The sequence below is a fragment of the Hemicordylus capensis genome, chromosome 4, assembly GCF_027244095.1.
Source record: "Hemicordylus capensis ecotype Gifberg chromosome 4, rHemCap1.1.pri, whole genome shotgun sequence".
Taxonomy (NCBI): domain Eukaryota; kingdom Metazoa; phylum Chordata; class Lepidosauria; order Squamata; family Cordylidae; genus Hemicordylus; species Hemicordylus capensis.
Genome location: NC_069660.1, coordinates 270,614,054 through 270,631,737, shown reverse-complemented (window position 1 = coordinate 270,631,737; position 17,684 = coordinate 270,614,054). Strand labels below are relative to the sequence as shown.

Below are 17,684 nucleotides of genomic sequence, written 5' to 3'. Positions count from 1 at the left end.
TATAAGCTTGGCCTATAAAGCACATCAGCAGCTTTCTGTTAGCTGCTGGAAGACAACATTTGTCAACCCTTGTGTCGACAGCTTTCAGCCCAAGCCTGATATAAAGAACTATTCTGAGCCGTGTTTCTTTTCTGCAGCCCAGTTTGTATTGTGGACTATCTTCCTGGATTTCTCTTCTGGGTGGCCAGATTGCTGACACCTGGAGCTGGGAGGCCACCACCCTCTCAGTTACCTTGCCCAGCCAGGGAGGGTTGGAGACAGGCCTATAATTGCTCAACTCTGAGAGATCCAATGCAGGAGAGGTCTAATGATTGCCTCTTTAAGAGAAAGGCATCCTGCCTTCCCTCAGATAAGCACTTATAATATCTACCAGGCCTTCTACAACAATGGCTAGATTGGTCTCCGGGGTTTTTAAAGTAGTTGTATGGGCTACCAATATATTTCTGGACAAAATACAAAATGTTGGTAATTACCTTTAAAGCTCTAATTAGCTTGGGACCAGGTTGTCTGGGAGAGCACAACCTTCTGCATTATCCCCACCACACATTAAGACCATCGCAAGAGGTCTGTCTCCATATGCCGCCTGCCCTTCTGGCAGTAACTCAGGAGCAGGCTTTCTTTGTAGTCGTTCCTGGGCTGTGGAATGCTCTCCCTCGGGCATATCTAGGGAAAATAGCGCCTAGGGCAAGCACTGAAATTGTGCCCTTGTCCAAACCAGGATGATGGGACTTGTAGTCAACAATATCTGGAAATCCCTGTTAAAAGGAACACTGTACCATCTAGATATGGTTGTTGATCAAAACCTGAAAACATGAACCATCTCTGTTAAAGACTTAGAACAAAAGTCAGGAGTGATGTGAAGATTCCAAGTGTCATTTTCTGACTCAGCTCATGCTTTTTTAAAAAAAAAAACATGACTTTGTCCTAGAGGATCACCTGCCCAAATAGCCACTAGCAAAATAGGGGAAGAAGGTGGTGGCAGGGAAGAAGGTGGTGGCAGGGGAGGGGGGAGCCTATAAACCAGTCAATGATTCCTGCCAGCCTTTGTCTTGTGATGACTGTTGGCTCATGATGGGGTATATGTGCATTCACCACACTAGTGCTTACTTTGGCACCAGGAGGGAGGAGGATACATTAGTTTGCCACACTAGACAGAGGAATTTGCAACAGGAGCAGACAGCCAAGTTCTGCCAGGCCAAAACCAGCCCCTGCCAGATGAAGAAATCATTGTAATTTGCCCCTTCCTGTCACAAGCAGTGTGCTGTTCTTTTATTATTGACTCTAACTCTCAGATATCCCAGTCATGGATGGAAAATTCAGGGTCAATTTACAAGAGACACATTTTCTACAGGGAAGTTTCTTCTGTGCAGGTGTTGTGCAGAAACCCATGTGTAGTGATCAATACATATGTATCTATTCCGCCAGGGGCATAGCAAGGTTGGAGTGGGCCCAGAGACGAGATTTTAAAATGGGCCCCCAGCCCCTCAAAGTCCAGGGCCTCCGCACACCCCAGGCCCCCAAGGATTTAAGTCAGATATTTCAAAATGAGTATGCTGCCTGGAAAGACATTTCACTGAAAACACACATGCACACTTCACAATATATAGTGATATACATTGAGTACTATATATTTGTGCTACATTTAATGCCTAGAACACACGAGAAACACTAATTATTAAAATGGGCCCCTCGCTGCAGATTAGCAAAGGAGACTTTCAACCATGCAGTGTGAGCCTATGTATGTTTTCTCAGAATTCTGAACAAATTCAGTAATTAAACCAGATTATGCAAACTGGAAACTGCTGATTAGGATGAGTTTGTCTCTGTTTATATCATGTATATATTATTATTATATCATGTGTATTATTATGTATGCTCTAAATTTTGGTCTATGACCGTAATAAACATGACTGACTGACTGACAGTAAAGTTTGATTCCAGGTTTTTCACATGGGGCTTTTAAAGCCCTTTAACACACATCTCCTCTGGAATGAAGGTGCTGCATTCACATGTTGGCCAGACTTACCCTGAAGTCCCTGTGAGTTATTGGAGAGCAGTCCACACACAAGAAAAAAAATAAATAAAAGCACAACACATGCTTCACAGTTCTCACTCAGACCTTCTGGGTTGCAAAACAACTTGAACATAAGTGCATTTATAAATGAATAAATAAATATAATATTGTTTGTTCCAGAAGTTTTTGTAATTTTCTGCCATGAAACAAGCCACTTATAGGCCTTTTTAGATAGTTTTTATTTTTAAAGCCAGCAAATTTTCCAATCTGTTTTAAATTACAGAGACTTCTCAGTCTCCCCCCCCCGACCCCCCATATCAAAGCCCTATGGCAAGCAGATCCCTATACATGGGGTGGGGGGGGTAACCACAAAAAGGAATGCACATTCTATCTGGCAAAGGCTGGCTGGCCTGGGCAGAGGGTCTGCTGCAGAGGACTCTGCCTGCCTCCGTCCTTGCTTGTTTGGGGCCTGCTGGCCTACTCAAGTTCAGGCTTCGGGGAGGCCTGCATGGAGGCCTCTCTGGAAGCCCCGCCCACCCACCAATGAGCTGAGAGGTGGGGAGAGAAGGAGCTCTGCAGTTTGCAGGCAGCTCCAATTGTAGGCTGGAGGGCAAGGCAAGCAGGAGGGCAAGTGGCTGAGCGGCCTTGGGGCTGGACAGGTGGGCAATGTGGTGGGGGTGGCAGGCACAGGCGTGGCGCCCCCCCCCAGTGGCGCCTAGGGCACGTGCCCTGGCTGCCCTCCTCCCCCAGTTACACCCATGCTCTCCCTAAACCACATTCATGGTTTAACATCTTTACCAGCCTTCAAAAGAGCCATTAAGACACACTTTTTTAGCCTGGCTTTTAGTAATCTTTGAATATTTTGTTTTATTTTGTCTTTATTGTGTTTGTTTTTGTGAACTGCCTAGAGCCTTTGGAGTTAGGAGGTATATTAATTAATTAATTAATTAATTACCCCGCCAGATAGTATAATAAGCCATGTCATTCAAGGGTCAAGAGAATAAGTGAGGTCGCAACGTTCCAAGCAACTTATCGACATCATTGGGAGTCTCAAACTGAAACTGATCCAACCTAACCACGTAAGAGGAGTTGTTGGACACCTCCGCATTAGACTGCAATAATTGTATAGTCTGAGTCGAAGTCATCCTGAATTTGAGAGATTTTTATCCACAAAGAATTCATTTAAAATGTCACAATGGGTAATTGATGGTTCCATCTTTTGATTCAAGGGAGGAGGGGAATGTACTAGCCCTCTCACAACCCTAAACCACTCTGCTGGGCATATGCTTGCAGATGCAATATGGGCAGAAAAGAATCACTTATTTGCCTTGCTTATTTCCTGAGCATAGGTCAGACTAGATTCTGGCCTAGATATATCTGGGATATGCAAAGGCAGTAGTTGAATGCTTTTTCAGATGGCTTTGAGAGACTTGAATACTGAAAAGATATTTCTCTCTGTGTGTGCATTGTGTCCATAGAGGATGGAGGTCAGCGTAGGTGTTGGAGCACCAGTAGAATAATAGTTTGCTAAACCCTTCTAATTGGTAAAAAATGCACCTTTTAAAAGTGGTGGTTCCATTATATTTAGCAGGAGAATAGCAATTACCCTTGTTTAGCCCAGCATCGTATCCTTCCCAATGATGGTTGCTGGTGTGTCTCCTTTGTGTGTGTTCTTTGGGACGGAACCACTTTCTCTCTTCTCAGCTACTCTGAACTGTTTTGGTTTTATTTTGTTTGAAAAGCAGTATGTAAATATTTTTAATAAATGATGTGGATCTGGCTACTTGTGTTAGAAGGTTAGTTGTCATACTTTGCACCAGTTTAAACTTCCAATAAGCATAGTTATCATGTTGTAAGGAAGTATAAGAAAAAGATTATGAAACCTTTTGCACAGTAAAAGGATAATTAGTACTGCTACATAAATTACTAAGAATAGCAGATATTGGTACTTAAGTGTGAATTTTCATTCTTGAATACTGGGTATAATTCTGTCTTGATCACTTTTTACTGTTGTTGCCAGTCTTCTTGAACTGTATACTAAGACTGTCTATAAACTTATTAAGAATGATTTAAGAAGGGGGAAAGCCACTTTAAAACATTGAATGCTTGCTTTAATTTCTTGCTAAATTGAAGGGTTCTTGTATGGTCAAGGAGCACATGCCATGTAAGTGTTCACATTTTTTTTCCAGTGAACAGTAGACTTCCATGCAACATTAAACTGCTTTTATAAACTACATTAAAAAAAAAAGCAGCTTTCTATATAGTGTAGGTAACAGCTCTTTGCAGACAAGAAGTCAAAACCCCCATTATATATGTGGAATTAGTCATGCTGTGTTCTGGATTGGGATTTTGCCTTTATACTCATTTGCTCTTATGCTTTTCACATTTGTAATGCATTTTATTTCCAAAGGTGGATTGTTGACATGGAAGGTGCTTCAGGAACATTATATGAAGGGGAAAAATTTCAACTGCTATTTAAATTCAGTAGTCGGTATCCATTTGACTCTCCTCAGGTAACGGACACTATCATCTGTTTTAGCTTCCATATTAATGGTTATATGATAAATGTTGAATATAGACTTATTACAGCTCATTGACTTGTTTTAAATCATTGAAAGGGCAACAGGAATAGTTTAACCATTGATCTGGCACCCAGTTATTTCTCTAGGGCAATAATAATAACTTTGGAGTTGCATTCCCAGCAACAGCCAGCAACCTGTGGGCCGTGCTGGGTATAACAGTTCTCTAAAGCTAGCCATTTTTGTTTTGTTCCAGGTAGGTATATACTTCATTCTTATTACTTAAAAGAGTTTTAGTTTTGTGCTTGTGACTCAAAAATGGCTCAAAAAAAGAGTTCAAACTGAATTAATGTTGCAAGTAACACAGTTGGCTACTGTTCTCCAAAACTTCAGAATACTGCCCTATCTTCTGTGCTTTGCCTGTGCATCTTGAAGTCTGAGCAGTAAAATACTTGAGCAGCAAGTTTTGCTTCTGGTGCGTCTAATATAGGTTGCTTGCTTCTGCTTGTTGTGTCTGTCTTGTGTACTTTTTATAGGATAAAATTGGCTTGGAAGTCTTATTTAGCCTTTTAATAGTATGCTAACATTATAAAGAAGGCAAGCAATAGATCTTGTGATGAAAGAATTATGTTGTGACTTTGAAGATCTCCAGTAATTGATGCTGCATTAGATATGCAGGTACTCTGCCATCAGATGCTGTCCAGAAAATATTGATGTACTCATACAGTCTAATGGTGTGATGTGTTAAGCTGTTCATGGATACTGTACTAGTTCAATACAGGAAAAAGATTTTTAGTATGAATTATTCCTTGAGCTCAGGGCAGGTAACCAAGAACATAAATTCTAACACATGCAGTGTGATTACTTTATTTTAATCTTACATATAAGGTGGACTTCAGTATATGTGGTACCACTATTCACAATTCTGCGGTCCAAAATAGGCACCCGACCTCTGCATACGCAGATACACAAAGGGTTAATACCCATGTATCCATGGTTGGTTTGTAAAAATTTATTTTAAAAAATTAATGAAATCTTTTGAGGCAAATCACCAAAATACGGGGTTTGGGGAGGCATTGCTGGACACTTGTAGCCCTGCAGAGCACAGTACTGCACTTTTTTGCTCCTATTTCTGCTGTTTTGCGCCCTTTTTTGCCCTGCCTCCCCCATCCCCATAGACTCATTGCCTCGTAATCTGTGGTTTCGTTATTCTCAGAAAACAGCAGGAACAGAACTCCTGTGGATAACGAGGTACACCTGTATTGTCAGTCTAAAATGGAATAGTTATCCAGGAGGAATAAATTGAGGGAGGAAAACTATGTAGCACACACCCAGTTTTTTTCAGACAGCGTTCTTGTTTAAAAATAAGTAAAGATGTGTGCATTGACAAGAACAGTTGACTAAAAATTACAATCTGAAACGAGGCTTATAGTTTAGTCCAAGTTATTGCATTGCATTTCTTGAAAATTATCCTCTGAAAGTCTCCTTAGCAATAGGTCACTGCTGTTAAGATCTTAGCTCTTTTACCAATGAATGATGGGTAGCATCTACAGTGAATCACTGGTGCATGCAGCAGTCCAAGGAAACATCTCCACCCCTTCTTTCCTTACTGCATTTTTCTGAGCCCCCTTAAAAGCCATTCCTGAGGGTTGGGGAACCGTCAGCGATGACATATGTAGGGTAGTGGCGGTGGTATTGTGGGCTGTGGGGAGGGGGAATAAATGGAAACTGTGAGGGAATCTGTTAGTAGAGCCACAGCTTTGTTCATGATTTCCAGAGATTTTCTCCCCTGCAAGTTTCCCTCTGCACTTGCTGAAGGTCCCCTAACTGAACTGAAGGTCCCCACCATCAATGGATTTTTGGAGAGCTCAGAAAGCTTCAGTAGGGAGAAAGGGTGGGGAGGAGCCTTGCAGTAGTATATATTGTGCCAGTGGTACACTGTGGATGCTACCTGATGTCTGGAATCATGTAGGAAGCAAATGGATACAAGGAGCCTTGATGTCCCACAAAAAATGAGTAAATAATAAAACAGGAAAGTAAAAATAAACTAGTGCAAAACTAGCCGTATTTATGTATATCATATAGACATGACATCCCTCCTGATTTGTAGTTAGTTTTGCACTCTATTCTCTATTTTACTGTTCTGTGAATGAACTGATCTATTATTTATTAACGCAGTATTGGAAAAAAGAAAAATTCCATCAATTAGTAGATGAAGTGTTGGTCCCTACTAAGTTTGATGTTTACATACAACCAGAATAAGAGATCCATTTTTTAAATATATATTGCAAAAGGACTAGTAGATGTGGATTATTAGGTGGAGATGATGGTTTATTTACATGTGCCTTTTAGAACATAGTTATTGGACTCATTATTGAATTGTGTAACAATTGTTCCTATAATGTATGTATTTTTCTATAAAATTGAATAGCGTATTGGGATATATGTTTGAAATAATTTGTCAATATGATGCTAAAACAAATTGTAATTGCATTGTTTTGTGTTTGTTTTTTTAGGTCATGTTTACTGGTGAAAATATTCCTATTCATCCTCATGTTTATAGCAATGGTCATATCTGTTTATCTATTCTAACAGAAGACTGGTCTCCAGCTCTTTCGGTACAATCAGTTTGTCTTAGCATTATTAGCATGCTTTCCAGTTGCAAAGACAAGGTATGACTTCAGAAATAGCTTTGAAATAAATGACTGTAAAAATATCTTATTCTAAAGTGGAGGTCTTCCCAATACTCACTATACTCTTTTTAAGGATGTCACCATAGTTTTGTAAGTGTAAGGTAAGTGCTAGAACTGAAGCTCACAAATCAAAATTCACTGCTAAATATATCTTTCAGTTAGCTGGATACATATGGACACTGCAGTCCAGGACTTATCACAGTGACTAGTGAAGAGAACTTAATCTCTCTTGTTAAGATTTGAAGCTGGTTGAAGAGCAAAACCAAAATCATACAGGCACTGCTAATACTACTTCAGCTGAAGAAATTTTGATCTAAAATCATCCCAAATTAAACCTTCAAAGGAATCTGCCAGTTTGATCAAGAGAGATGTCTCTGGGTTGATTTTTTTATATTGATGTGACATTACCATGGGAACTCTTTGGGAAACTATTGCAAGTGGAAACCAGAATTCACAAAGAGCACTGTGAGTTTATTATGGCAGGGCAGATTAAGCATATTTCTATAAACTACAATTCAGAAAGCTATGCTCCTAGTTCTGTGCACTGAGTGATGGTATTCTGTTTTCCCATCACCTTTCTTCCACCACAGAGTGCTACTAGTGTGATAAGTTGCTGTAGGCTAGTATCCATAGGGTCTGGAAGATATGTAGCTCACTAGTGCCGTTTCAGTATTGGAAACTGAGTGGTCAACTTTAAATACATTTAGCTTCATCTGCAGAGTATTAAAACAGTCTTCTAGTTCTGAACATGCACTGAAGAATGTATAACTCCAAATTCCATTGTTTCACAGTTGAGCAAATTTCTCTTGCTCACCTAAAGTTGCAGAACTTAGAATGCTTGATATATAGGAGATACATAATCCAGATCAATTTACACACATTTCAGCTGGATTTTGAAGCTTCCTATTGTTTCTAGTAGCCAGCAGAGCTTGTATTTCTCACTTTGTGCTCCACAGAGGCAAGTGTTTGTATCCCTTTTTTGCCTCTAGTCGGGCATCCTAGCAGATGAAGAAGACTGGTACTCTTATGAAAGAAGCATGTTCTGCTTCCTGTGCTGTCAGGAATTTTTCAAGAGTGTGCTGTTACTTTGCTATATAGCGGGCCCTTCCCCTCCTAATGATCAAAATTGAATTCTTGAACACCACTGGAAATGTGGCAACTGTGTCTGTGGACCCACATGATGATATAAGATTTTAATCTAGGATTTCTAGGCTCAAAGCTCATGCTTTTAAACATTGCTTTACAGCAGTTGTATAGCTATCATTTTAAAAATAACTAAAGGGTGGAGGGACGTTGTTTTTAAATCAAGCCTAAGGCAGCAAGTTGAGTGCTCCCTCTGGAGCAAAGATTAAGCAATGTGCAGTCCTGTCCTCCATTCCCCCCAGTAAAAGGTGAGGAGAAGGAGATGTGGGGGGTGGGGTCTGACAGGCATGCCTACTAGCTCTGTGCAGTTGTGTTGGTCTGACAGACATGTTGGGCCAACATGTCCTCTGCCAGGCATTGTCAGAGGGAGTTCTGCAATGGCTGCAGGGAGCCTCCTGACATTCTGACTGTTGGAGGCTCTTTGCAATCATTGCAGAACTCCCTCTGACAATGCCTGGCAGAGGACATGTTGGCCCAACATGTCTGTCAGACCAACACAACTGCACAGAGCTAGTAGGCATATGTGCAGAAGTAATTTTTTGTTAACCCGTTATTCTCAATTAAACTCTGATTGCTCTGAACTACAGGGCCGGCTCTAGGGGATCTGGCACCCAGATGCAACATTCTGTTGAGCGCCCTTAGTTATCGTAAAAAATAAAAATTCGAAATACAATTAGTGTGTATTCAAAATTTAATACACAAAGATTTTATGTAAGTATATACATAACATTGTATATAATATAATTATGTATATAATATATGGACTTTGAAGCAGCAAGGTAGAAAAAGCCTTGACGCTTTTGAACTTTGGTCGTGGAGAAGACTTTTGAGGATACCATGGACAGCCAGGAAAACAAACAAATGGATCAGGTTGGGATAATTATACTGGATTTGGTTGGGATAATTATACTAAGTTTTCAACCTTAGTTGAAGTAAACCTAGTTGAGTAAATGTCAGAGTGCTAATTGTTTAGTGCAAATGCATGTAAATGAATATTCATGGCCACAACAAACCACCATAGAATAATTATGCTCCTGAAGAAACAAGATAGAAAAAGCATTGATGCTTTTGAACTTTGGTGCTGGAGAAGACTTTTGAGGATACCATGGACAGCCAGGAAAACAAACAAATGGATCATAGAACAGATCAAGCCAGAATTGTTCACTAGAGACACAAATGACCAGGCTCAAATGATCCTACTTCAGACACATCATGCAGAGATCCAGCTCTCTCGAGAAGTCCATAATGCTGGGGAAAGTTGAAGGAAAGAGAAGAAGAGCAAGGTAGATGGACTTATTTGTGACAATAATGAATGCACCACTGAGTGACCTTAAAGGCCAAGCTGAAGATTGATCATCCTGGGGAGAATCTATCTATGTGGTTGCTAAGAGTCAACACCAACTTGACAGCACTTAATCAATCAATCAGTCAGAACTGGCCCTTTCCATCCCCAGCACAGCATTCCTCCAGTGACTGTTGCTGGTGTCCATCTTATATTTCTTTTTTAGATTGTGTTCTCAGACTGAAGAAGGGGGAATAAAATAATTCTTTTAGTTTTACCCAGTTTTTGCTAATCTCAAGGGTGGCCCTTTTAAAATTTAACCCATCTGAATTATATTATCCATCCAGCTAGTCCAGTGGTGCAAAGCAATTGTGGGGGGGGGGGAGGGGGCTCCCAGTCCCAGCTCCTTCACCCTCACCCAGTCCCACTCACGCGCTCCTGTTTTCAGCTCTTTTCAGGGCGCAACAGCTCCTCCACAGCTTCTCACGCTGATATAATATGCTCAGGCAGGCAGATCCTCCCTCAAGAGCAGGGAAAGAGGAACCTGTTTTCAGCTCCTTTCAGGGCGCAGCTCCTCCACAGCTTTTCACTCTGTCTGATATCATATGCTAAGGCAGCTCCTCCCTCAAGAGCAGGGAAAGGGGAACCTGTTTTCCACTCCTTTCAGGGCACAGCTCCTCCACAGCTTTTCACCCTGTCTGATATCATATGCTCAGGCAGCTCCGTCCTCCCTCAAGAGCAGGGAAAGGGGAACGGTCAGACCCGTACGCAGGAAAACAACACAGGCTAGATAATTGGTTTGGTTGGTCGCTGCTGCTTGTTGTTTAAACCTTTCCCCCAAAATGCCCACAACAAGCTCAGAGGGGAGTCACAGCAAGCACAGTGTCTCAGCCTGGAGCGCGGGAAGACGAAGGAGGCTCCGGTGGGAGATGGTTGGGATGCTGCACGCATGCGCCAGGCAGGTCCACATGACGCACAGTAACAGCAGCACCAGCAGCATGTGATCGGGTTGGAGGGACACACACCATCGCGTTGCTCTTCCTTTGGCGCTTGGCACCCTCCTCCAGCAAGTTGCACTGCGCCCTGAACCAGCGCGCAGTGCAAATGAGGAGTTTGTTGCTGTCTGAGCCTGTTGCTTCTTCAAGTTCTGTTCCATCATTGTCGGCACCTTCCCAGCGGGCACCACTCTGCGCCCCCCAGCAAGCTGCGCCCCAATGCAACACATCTCTTGCTTACTCTCAAGAGCCGGCCCTGCTGAACTATGTGACCAGACCACTCAATCAGGCTGTTTTGCCTGTCTCTTTCTGACCAAATTGTGGTCAGTATTCTCAGTTTAGACAGAACTTTGCAAAAGTTCCAAAAGACCCTCTCCCTGCCCCATAGTTTGCTGGGGATAGGGCTAGGTTGAATCTCTTTTGTGAACTACAGGAGAGGGCTTACAGAAAGTAAGTAAAGATACTCTCTGCCTTAGTTGTAGCTAATTTGGATCAGAAGAGCTTACCCCAGCTTAGTCAGACAAGCTGAGGAATTGCACAGCTTGCTTATTCCCAAGGCCCAGGAACTTCCCTGAGCTGTGCCAAAAACTCAGAGGTTAAAGAGTTAACTGGAGCCTTAATCAGTTTTGGGGCACATGTGTTCACCTTGTCTAAGGAGTTGGGGTGGGAATGAAAAAATGATGAAAATTGTAAGGGACAGTTGAAACAATACAAGCCAAGAGAAACTCTTGGAAAACTGAGGTTGGTTTTTTAACACTCACCAAGGAAATTTATAAATATCAAGCCAAATAGAGCTTGTGCAGCACTGCTTGTTGTGAAGTTACATTTTTCCTTTAATATATATATAGTCTACTTATATGCATCATAAATCTAACCATTGTATTGATTTGATGAGGTTTTTTTAATTGCAGAGACGACCACCAGATAATTCATTTTATGTAAGAACGTGTAACAAGAATCCAAAGAAAACAAAATGGTGGTATCATGGTAAGTGTTTACTTTGAATAAATGTTCTGAGGAATGAATAAAATAATATATATTTAATGTATAATCATGAATAATATATTCATGATAGAAAGCTTAATGTTTCTATATGCATCTTAAATACAGGCAAACCTTGCCATACATGTGACATCTGCAATTCCGCATATCCACAATCAGGCAATTGATACCCGAACTTGGTATATGCAGGGAAAGGGGGATTAAATTTTGTGTATCCATGGTGTCAGTTTCCACCATTTTGGAAAAAGGAGCCATTTTATGACTCATTAAAAAACAAACATACATTTTTTTTCCCGTGAACTCAAAGCAAAATGGCAGATTTTTTCCTCCGGGGGGTTATTGCAGAACAGCTGGAGACCCATGAAGCACAGTAGGGCACTTTATTTTGATTATTTCTGCTATTTCTCTCACTTTTTCACAGCCTTAGAAACCTAACCCTCCAATTCTCAACTATCTGTGGTTTTGTCACCTGTGGAAATCTGCGGGAACAGAACCTCCACAGATAACGAGGTCCACTTGTAGCGCGCATGCACACACACACACGTGTGTGTGTGTTACAAGCAGTTCTCTTTGAACTTCTTGCAAATGATTATGTGGAAAAGAGGCAGAGCACCTATATTACATTTACAAAAGTCCCAGGCTCAGTCACTGGTATAGCAAGTTTAACTGGAAAAGACTTATTGGAATCCCACTGCCACTGAGTAGAGATTTTACTGGGCTAGATGACCCAATTATCTAATTGGTGTAAAGAAGCACGTCATATTGCGCTCCTAAGGAGGAAATAAGTCTCTATGATAATTTTGCTAATTTCATATAATTATATATCTGTTCAATGGAGGAACAGAGAGATTAATGAATAAATAAATAAATATTTTCAGTGTATGAACACTGTTTGTACATGTGATAGGCTATCTGTGGAATTTAAGGTTACCAGTATTATTGGGAAAGCTTACTGCATTTCCAGTGAGAAACACAAATTTACGTTGCTAGGGAGTGTATCAGAAAACAGATGGAATAATGGAAATCAATGGAGTGAAATGATCCCTGAACATTAAATTATAGAAAGGATAGATTAAGCTGTATTGAAGGTGCCGCTTTCTGTCAAACAAGATATTAAGTGCAATAAATGGATGTGTGCAGGAGGAAGGGAACCTTTAGATCCAGTCCATATGTCATCTCTTTCTATTCCCTTCCCCTAGCATTATAGCTAGAGATGGAGATGCAGAGAGAAACCAGGGAGGGTGAAACTGTTGTAGTAATGGGTGATTTCAGCTACTCTCAAATAGCTGGGCACATGCTCATTCAGTTCATACAATCAGACAGTTTTAAGATTCACATGTAGGTGAACCACTTGAGAACAGCAGGATAACATAATTGAACATAAATAAATGGAAAATGAAGGGAAGTTGAGAAAGTCCCTTATAAAATTTAGTTTAGTTTAGACAGGACACCCTCTGTCTAAGAGAATGCTGGAATGGTTAGTCAAAGCTTTAGAAGGCTGGGTGTCTGTCTTTAAAAACTGGTATAATCCCAATGGAAAGTGAAGGTTGTCTCCAAGCAGAGAGTGAATGGGCAACATAATGGTAGATGAGATTTCAAACCAATTGGAGCAAAATAAATACCTTTCAAATGTAAAAAGATACATGTCTGAACTGGATTTCAGACCTGCCTAATGGGATTTTTGTGTGTTTCTTTGAAGAGTTTACTCCCGTGACACATGGTAATGTGGGCAGTATTGAAACAGACAAGTCTAATGTCCCCCGGTGCTCTTCATTCTTGACCTTAGTCTACTACCCAGGTTGTAGTTCCAGTTTAAGGTTAAAACACACCGTTTTAGTCTTGACTTCAATAACATTTTTATCATTTATTTGAATAGAATAAAGCAGTGTAATGGCTTGATATTAAGTATATTTTTCTTCAGAAGCTATAGCTTGTCATATATATTTTTTAGTTCTTTATTGAATAAGTGAGCCAGATAGGTAGGTTGATCTGCTTTATCACATGTATTGAGTGATATTTCTGCATTCAAGATTGTTGTGGAGTTTGGATATTGATGCATGTATATTACATTCTTTCTTTCTTTCTTTCTTTGCTTTAAAGATGACACTTGTTGATGCCACCATTCTGTGATTCTCCTAACAGAAGATAGTCCTACTGAGAAAATGAGCACTTTGAGCATTCAGTCTTTGAACTTTAACCTCTGACTGGAAGTGACAAATAGGCAATGAAGACTACTTCCTTTTGACTGCATTTTTACTAGTGTGCATTCTGGGCGCATGTTGATCGCTGGTTCAGTCCATGCTACTGACATGCTTTTCGTAGTCATACAGTATTAATGCAAGTGTCGGGAAATGTCACAATTCCATTTTTTAAACTTTTGGAAGAATTCCAGGTCTTCATGTATTGTGCAATAATATGAATTTCTTGACGGTTTTGGTGTATCCATTGCCGGCAAAAGATTGTATCAGGAAACTTGTACCCCTGCCACAAAAAAGTTTAGGTGCATGATAGGGCCTATGAAAAGTTTTTAAGTATATTGGGATTATAAGTAACCTATCTTTACTTTGCAAGCCACCTCATTGTTTAGATTTGGATTCTATGCACTGTGATAATAAAACTAGCAACATGAGTTGAAACATGCTTAGCTAATAAGATCATTGCATATTTCCTGAACTGTCAGTGTTTTGACACGGAAGACTTTTTCAAGTTATATCTGCAGAGAGATACATACTCTGTTTCCCTATGGTGAATTTGATACATTTTGTGTGTGAGATATTTCTGAAGCAAGATATGAGTAAAATAGGGTAGGAGTGATTTAATCAAGGCAAACTTCATTCTGGAAATGGGAACAGATGGCAGTGATACAACTGAATTTGCTGCAGTCCATGATTGGGCTTGTTAATATGTTGCTAGAGCTGTTTTCCAAGTAAATTGCACACGGTTACTTCCTACTAGCCTTCAGCATGAGCCCTGTTGCCTACACAATATTTCATTTATTTATATGTTTTGAATTTTTTTTTTGAGTTCACTCTTTCCTTTGTGTTGTATGTCATATTTGAATGTTGCAAAACTATTTTCACTGAAAAACTGTCAGAAGATATTTTCTTGTAAATTATTTCTTTACCTTGTAAACATTATCTTGTCTTTTAATCCTGTACTATAAAGGAAGAAATACATTTTGGACAGAGATGAACTGTTTTGACAAAAAAGTGTGGATCTTTTTATTTAAGTTTAGACAAAAATATATTTTTCTTACCTTCCTTGTCCCATACAGCCATAGCAATTTTTCCAGGTTTTTTCTTCAAAGATCTGACTACAACCAGATTTACCTTTTTATATAGAAAAACAATTGTTAAACAACAGTGAATTGTTCTCCACCTCTATGTAATTTTATGATATTTCATCCAGGCTGTCTTTTTAGGAAGCACTGATGTCTCTTTTATAAACTTACTACCTTTACACATATGCAAACTTTCTATTTCAATGCTCTTTTAATGTTGCCTTATTGTTGCACTAAAAAAATCAAATCTAGTAGTCAATAAATGAATGTCTGAATTGAGTAAAACTCTTACTTGATTTTTAAAGTAAGAATCAGATCAGTTAAGTTAAAAAAAAATTGCCAGGATTGGCTGAAGATATTCTAGTTCTAGTGTTTTTTTACTACTGTATCATACCTTGCAAATTTTATAGATATGTACATACTACTGTATCTTCTCTAAAACAAATATAGTTGCTCAACTCAGGGGTGGGTACAAATCAAATGGAAGTAAAGAAGTGTTCTCTATGGGCACTGAATTATGAACTATAAATCAATCTGGTAGAGCTGTTTTAAACAAGGAACTGTTATCTTTTCTATTTTGAAGGAATCTTTATTAGCCTCTTAAACGTTAAAAGAAGCTGTGGATATGAACTTGTGTATGCATGTTTTGCAGTCCTCCTTAATAAAATGAAAAGTATCACTTTTCAATTTCTGTTCAAGCCAAAAATAATATGGAGAGATTGGAATAAATCCAATCCCTTTATGATTTTCTTCTAGCCTACATTTTCACTTGTACGTTAAACCATAAAAATCCATTTAGAGCTGTTTGCAAAATGATAGTATGCATGAGCAGTAACCACTGAATATTTAATCGGTATCTTCATATTTGCATAACTTTTCACTTGATGTATGTTTTAAACTCTGTATTTTCTTCAGCAGATTTACATAATTAATTGTCTACTGTTCTCTAATCCCCAGTGAAGGAATACCTTCATATGTCTGAAAGAATGGATTTGTTTGTCCATTTTGTAAGACTAATGTAATTGTTCCCATACAATGGATTATGGTAAACTATAATGATTTAAAGATATTTATGTACAGTTGGGGGGGAAATCCATGCATTAGTTTTGATTCACGTATATAAATATCACAGAATGGATTAAATAGAAATTACCAAGCAAATATTCCATATCTGGATTTATTTATGCTATTGCTATGTTTTGTACAAACACACACACACACAATATTGCTGCTGCACTTATCATACAAAGCCAGGATGGATCCCAAATGAAACATCAGAACTTACATTTCATACTAACATAGTTAATGCTTTTTAATGGGCAAAACTATTCAAGGTTGCTTTGCAGTTACACACATAGGTTTTGTACCCATGTGGAACAGATCTTGGAATATTCAGGAGCTCTAACCACAGAATGTATGCATTCACCTTTTGAGGTGAAGTTCAACATGCATACTGACATGAACTGGATTTAATCACTAAGGAAAAGATAACATGCCTACAATAGCAAGCAATTGTTGACTACTGTGTTACTTAATACTATAATAGAACATGATGTGTGATGGGACCTCATACTTGTATAGAAAACTTGCTAGAGGTATGGTATGTGAATGTTTGAATCCACTTTAACTGAAGATCTTATGCTGGCTTGCTACTAATATGATTAATACTGTGGGGGAGATACTTATTGTGAGCAGCAGTTAAGCACAGGAACACTTAAAGAAACACGAACTCTAAAATATATTGTTCCAGTCAATAGTAATATAGCTTAAAACTTGAAATATACTGCTCCAAAAAACGCCAACTCTAGAAGAAAGTTATTTTGACTGTTGTCAGTGATAATTAACTAGGTCCTCAAATTGCATTGATGGGTACTCTTTTCTAGGAGGTACAGATCTATTGTGATGTTTTCTGCACAGAAAATTTATTGAGAAGTATACTTATGTTGTTTGATTTAAGACATCCCTGTTCCTCCAAATGGAGTCCCAGTTCTGTCTTGCATGCAAATTACATGAATCCTATTATCTTCATTGGCTTGCATCCAAAGAAAATTAGGAGTAAGCACCATTGAAATCAATGAAACAAGTTAGGTGTGATTAACTTAAGTCCTGTTAATTTCATCATAATTAGTCATTATGAACTTGCTTTGGATGCAACCCAGTCTTTAGAGCTTGACTCTTACACAGGTACCAGGAGCTGGTCATATTAACACAAGCCCATAGATGTTCCAGTTGTCTGAATTATGCAAGGGTACAAAGATTGGAGAAATTATCAATTTCTACTCTTAGTTGTACTGGAAGGAATGTTGTAAGCTGTCCGGAGCAGTAGTGAACGGAAGGAGTGAGATATAAATCTTTTTAATAATAATGAGCAATGACTATGGAATGCATGTTAGGCAAGAGCTGTCTTACTGAGACCTCTTCCTTTTATGAAGGAGATGCACAGCAAAGGAGACAGCTTTAGACATATAACCTTTGGCATATAACTATTGTATGTCCTGATGGTTTTGAGGGCTTTGGTCAAGAATAGGGGCAATAAATCTATGTTGTTGATTTACAATCATTAGTCTCATGTGGCCCCCATGTTGTCAGTCTTCACCTTGTCCACGCCATGCTTGCTAGTGAATCTTTATGCACTACACAGTAGAGAAGCAAACTTAGTCTGAGAGAAAGTGTAGTTCTGTGTGCAAGCTGATCATGGGTAAGGAAGGTGTCATTTTGAATAAAAAAGATAATATGCAATCAGAACTATGTTGTTT

The 17,684-nt window shown here is 39.3% G+C and overlaps 1 protein-coding gene across 6 annotated transcripts in view; it reads left to right on the top strand.

Moving 5' to 3' along the window:
- UBE2W (ubiquitin conjugating enzyme E2 W) overlaps window positions 1-16,089 on the top strand; it is a 32,510-nt gene extending 16,421 nt beyond the window's left edge. For all 6 annotated transcript variants that reach the window (XM_053246582.1, XM_053246581.1, XM_053246585.1 and 3 more), the window contains 4 exons: window positions 4,425-4,527; window positions 7,050-7,205; window positions 11,558-11,633; window positions 13,749-16,089. In XM_053246582.1, the coding sequence (XP_053102557.1) occupies window positions 4,425-4,527; window positions 7,050-7,205; window positions 11,558-11,633; window positions 13,749-13,762 (349 nt within the window). In that variant the 3' untranslated portion in view covers window positions 13,763-16,089. The remainder of the gene's footprint in view (window positions 1-4,424; window positions 4,528-7,049; window positions 7,206-11,557; window positions 11,634-13,748) is intronic.
- The last annotated feature ends 1,595 nt before the right edge of the window (window positions 16,090-17,684 follow it).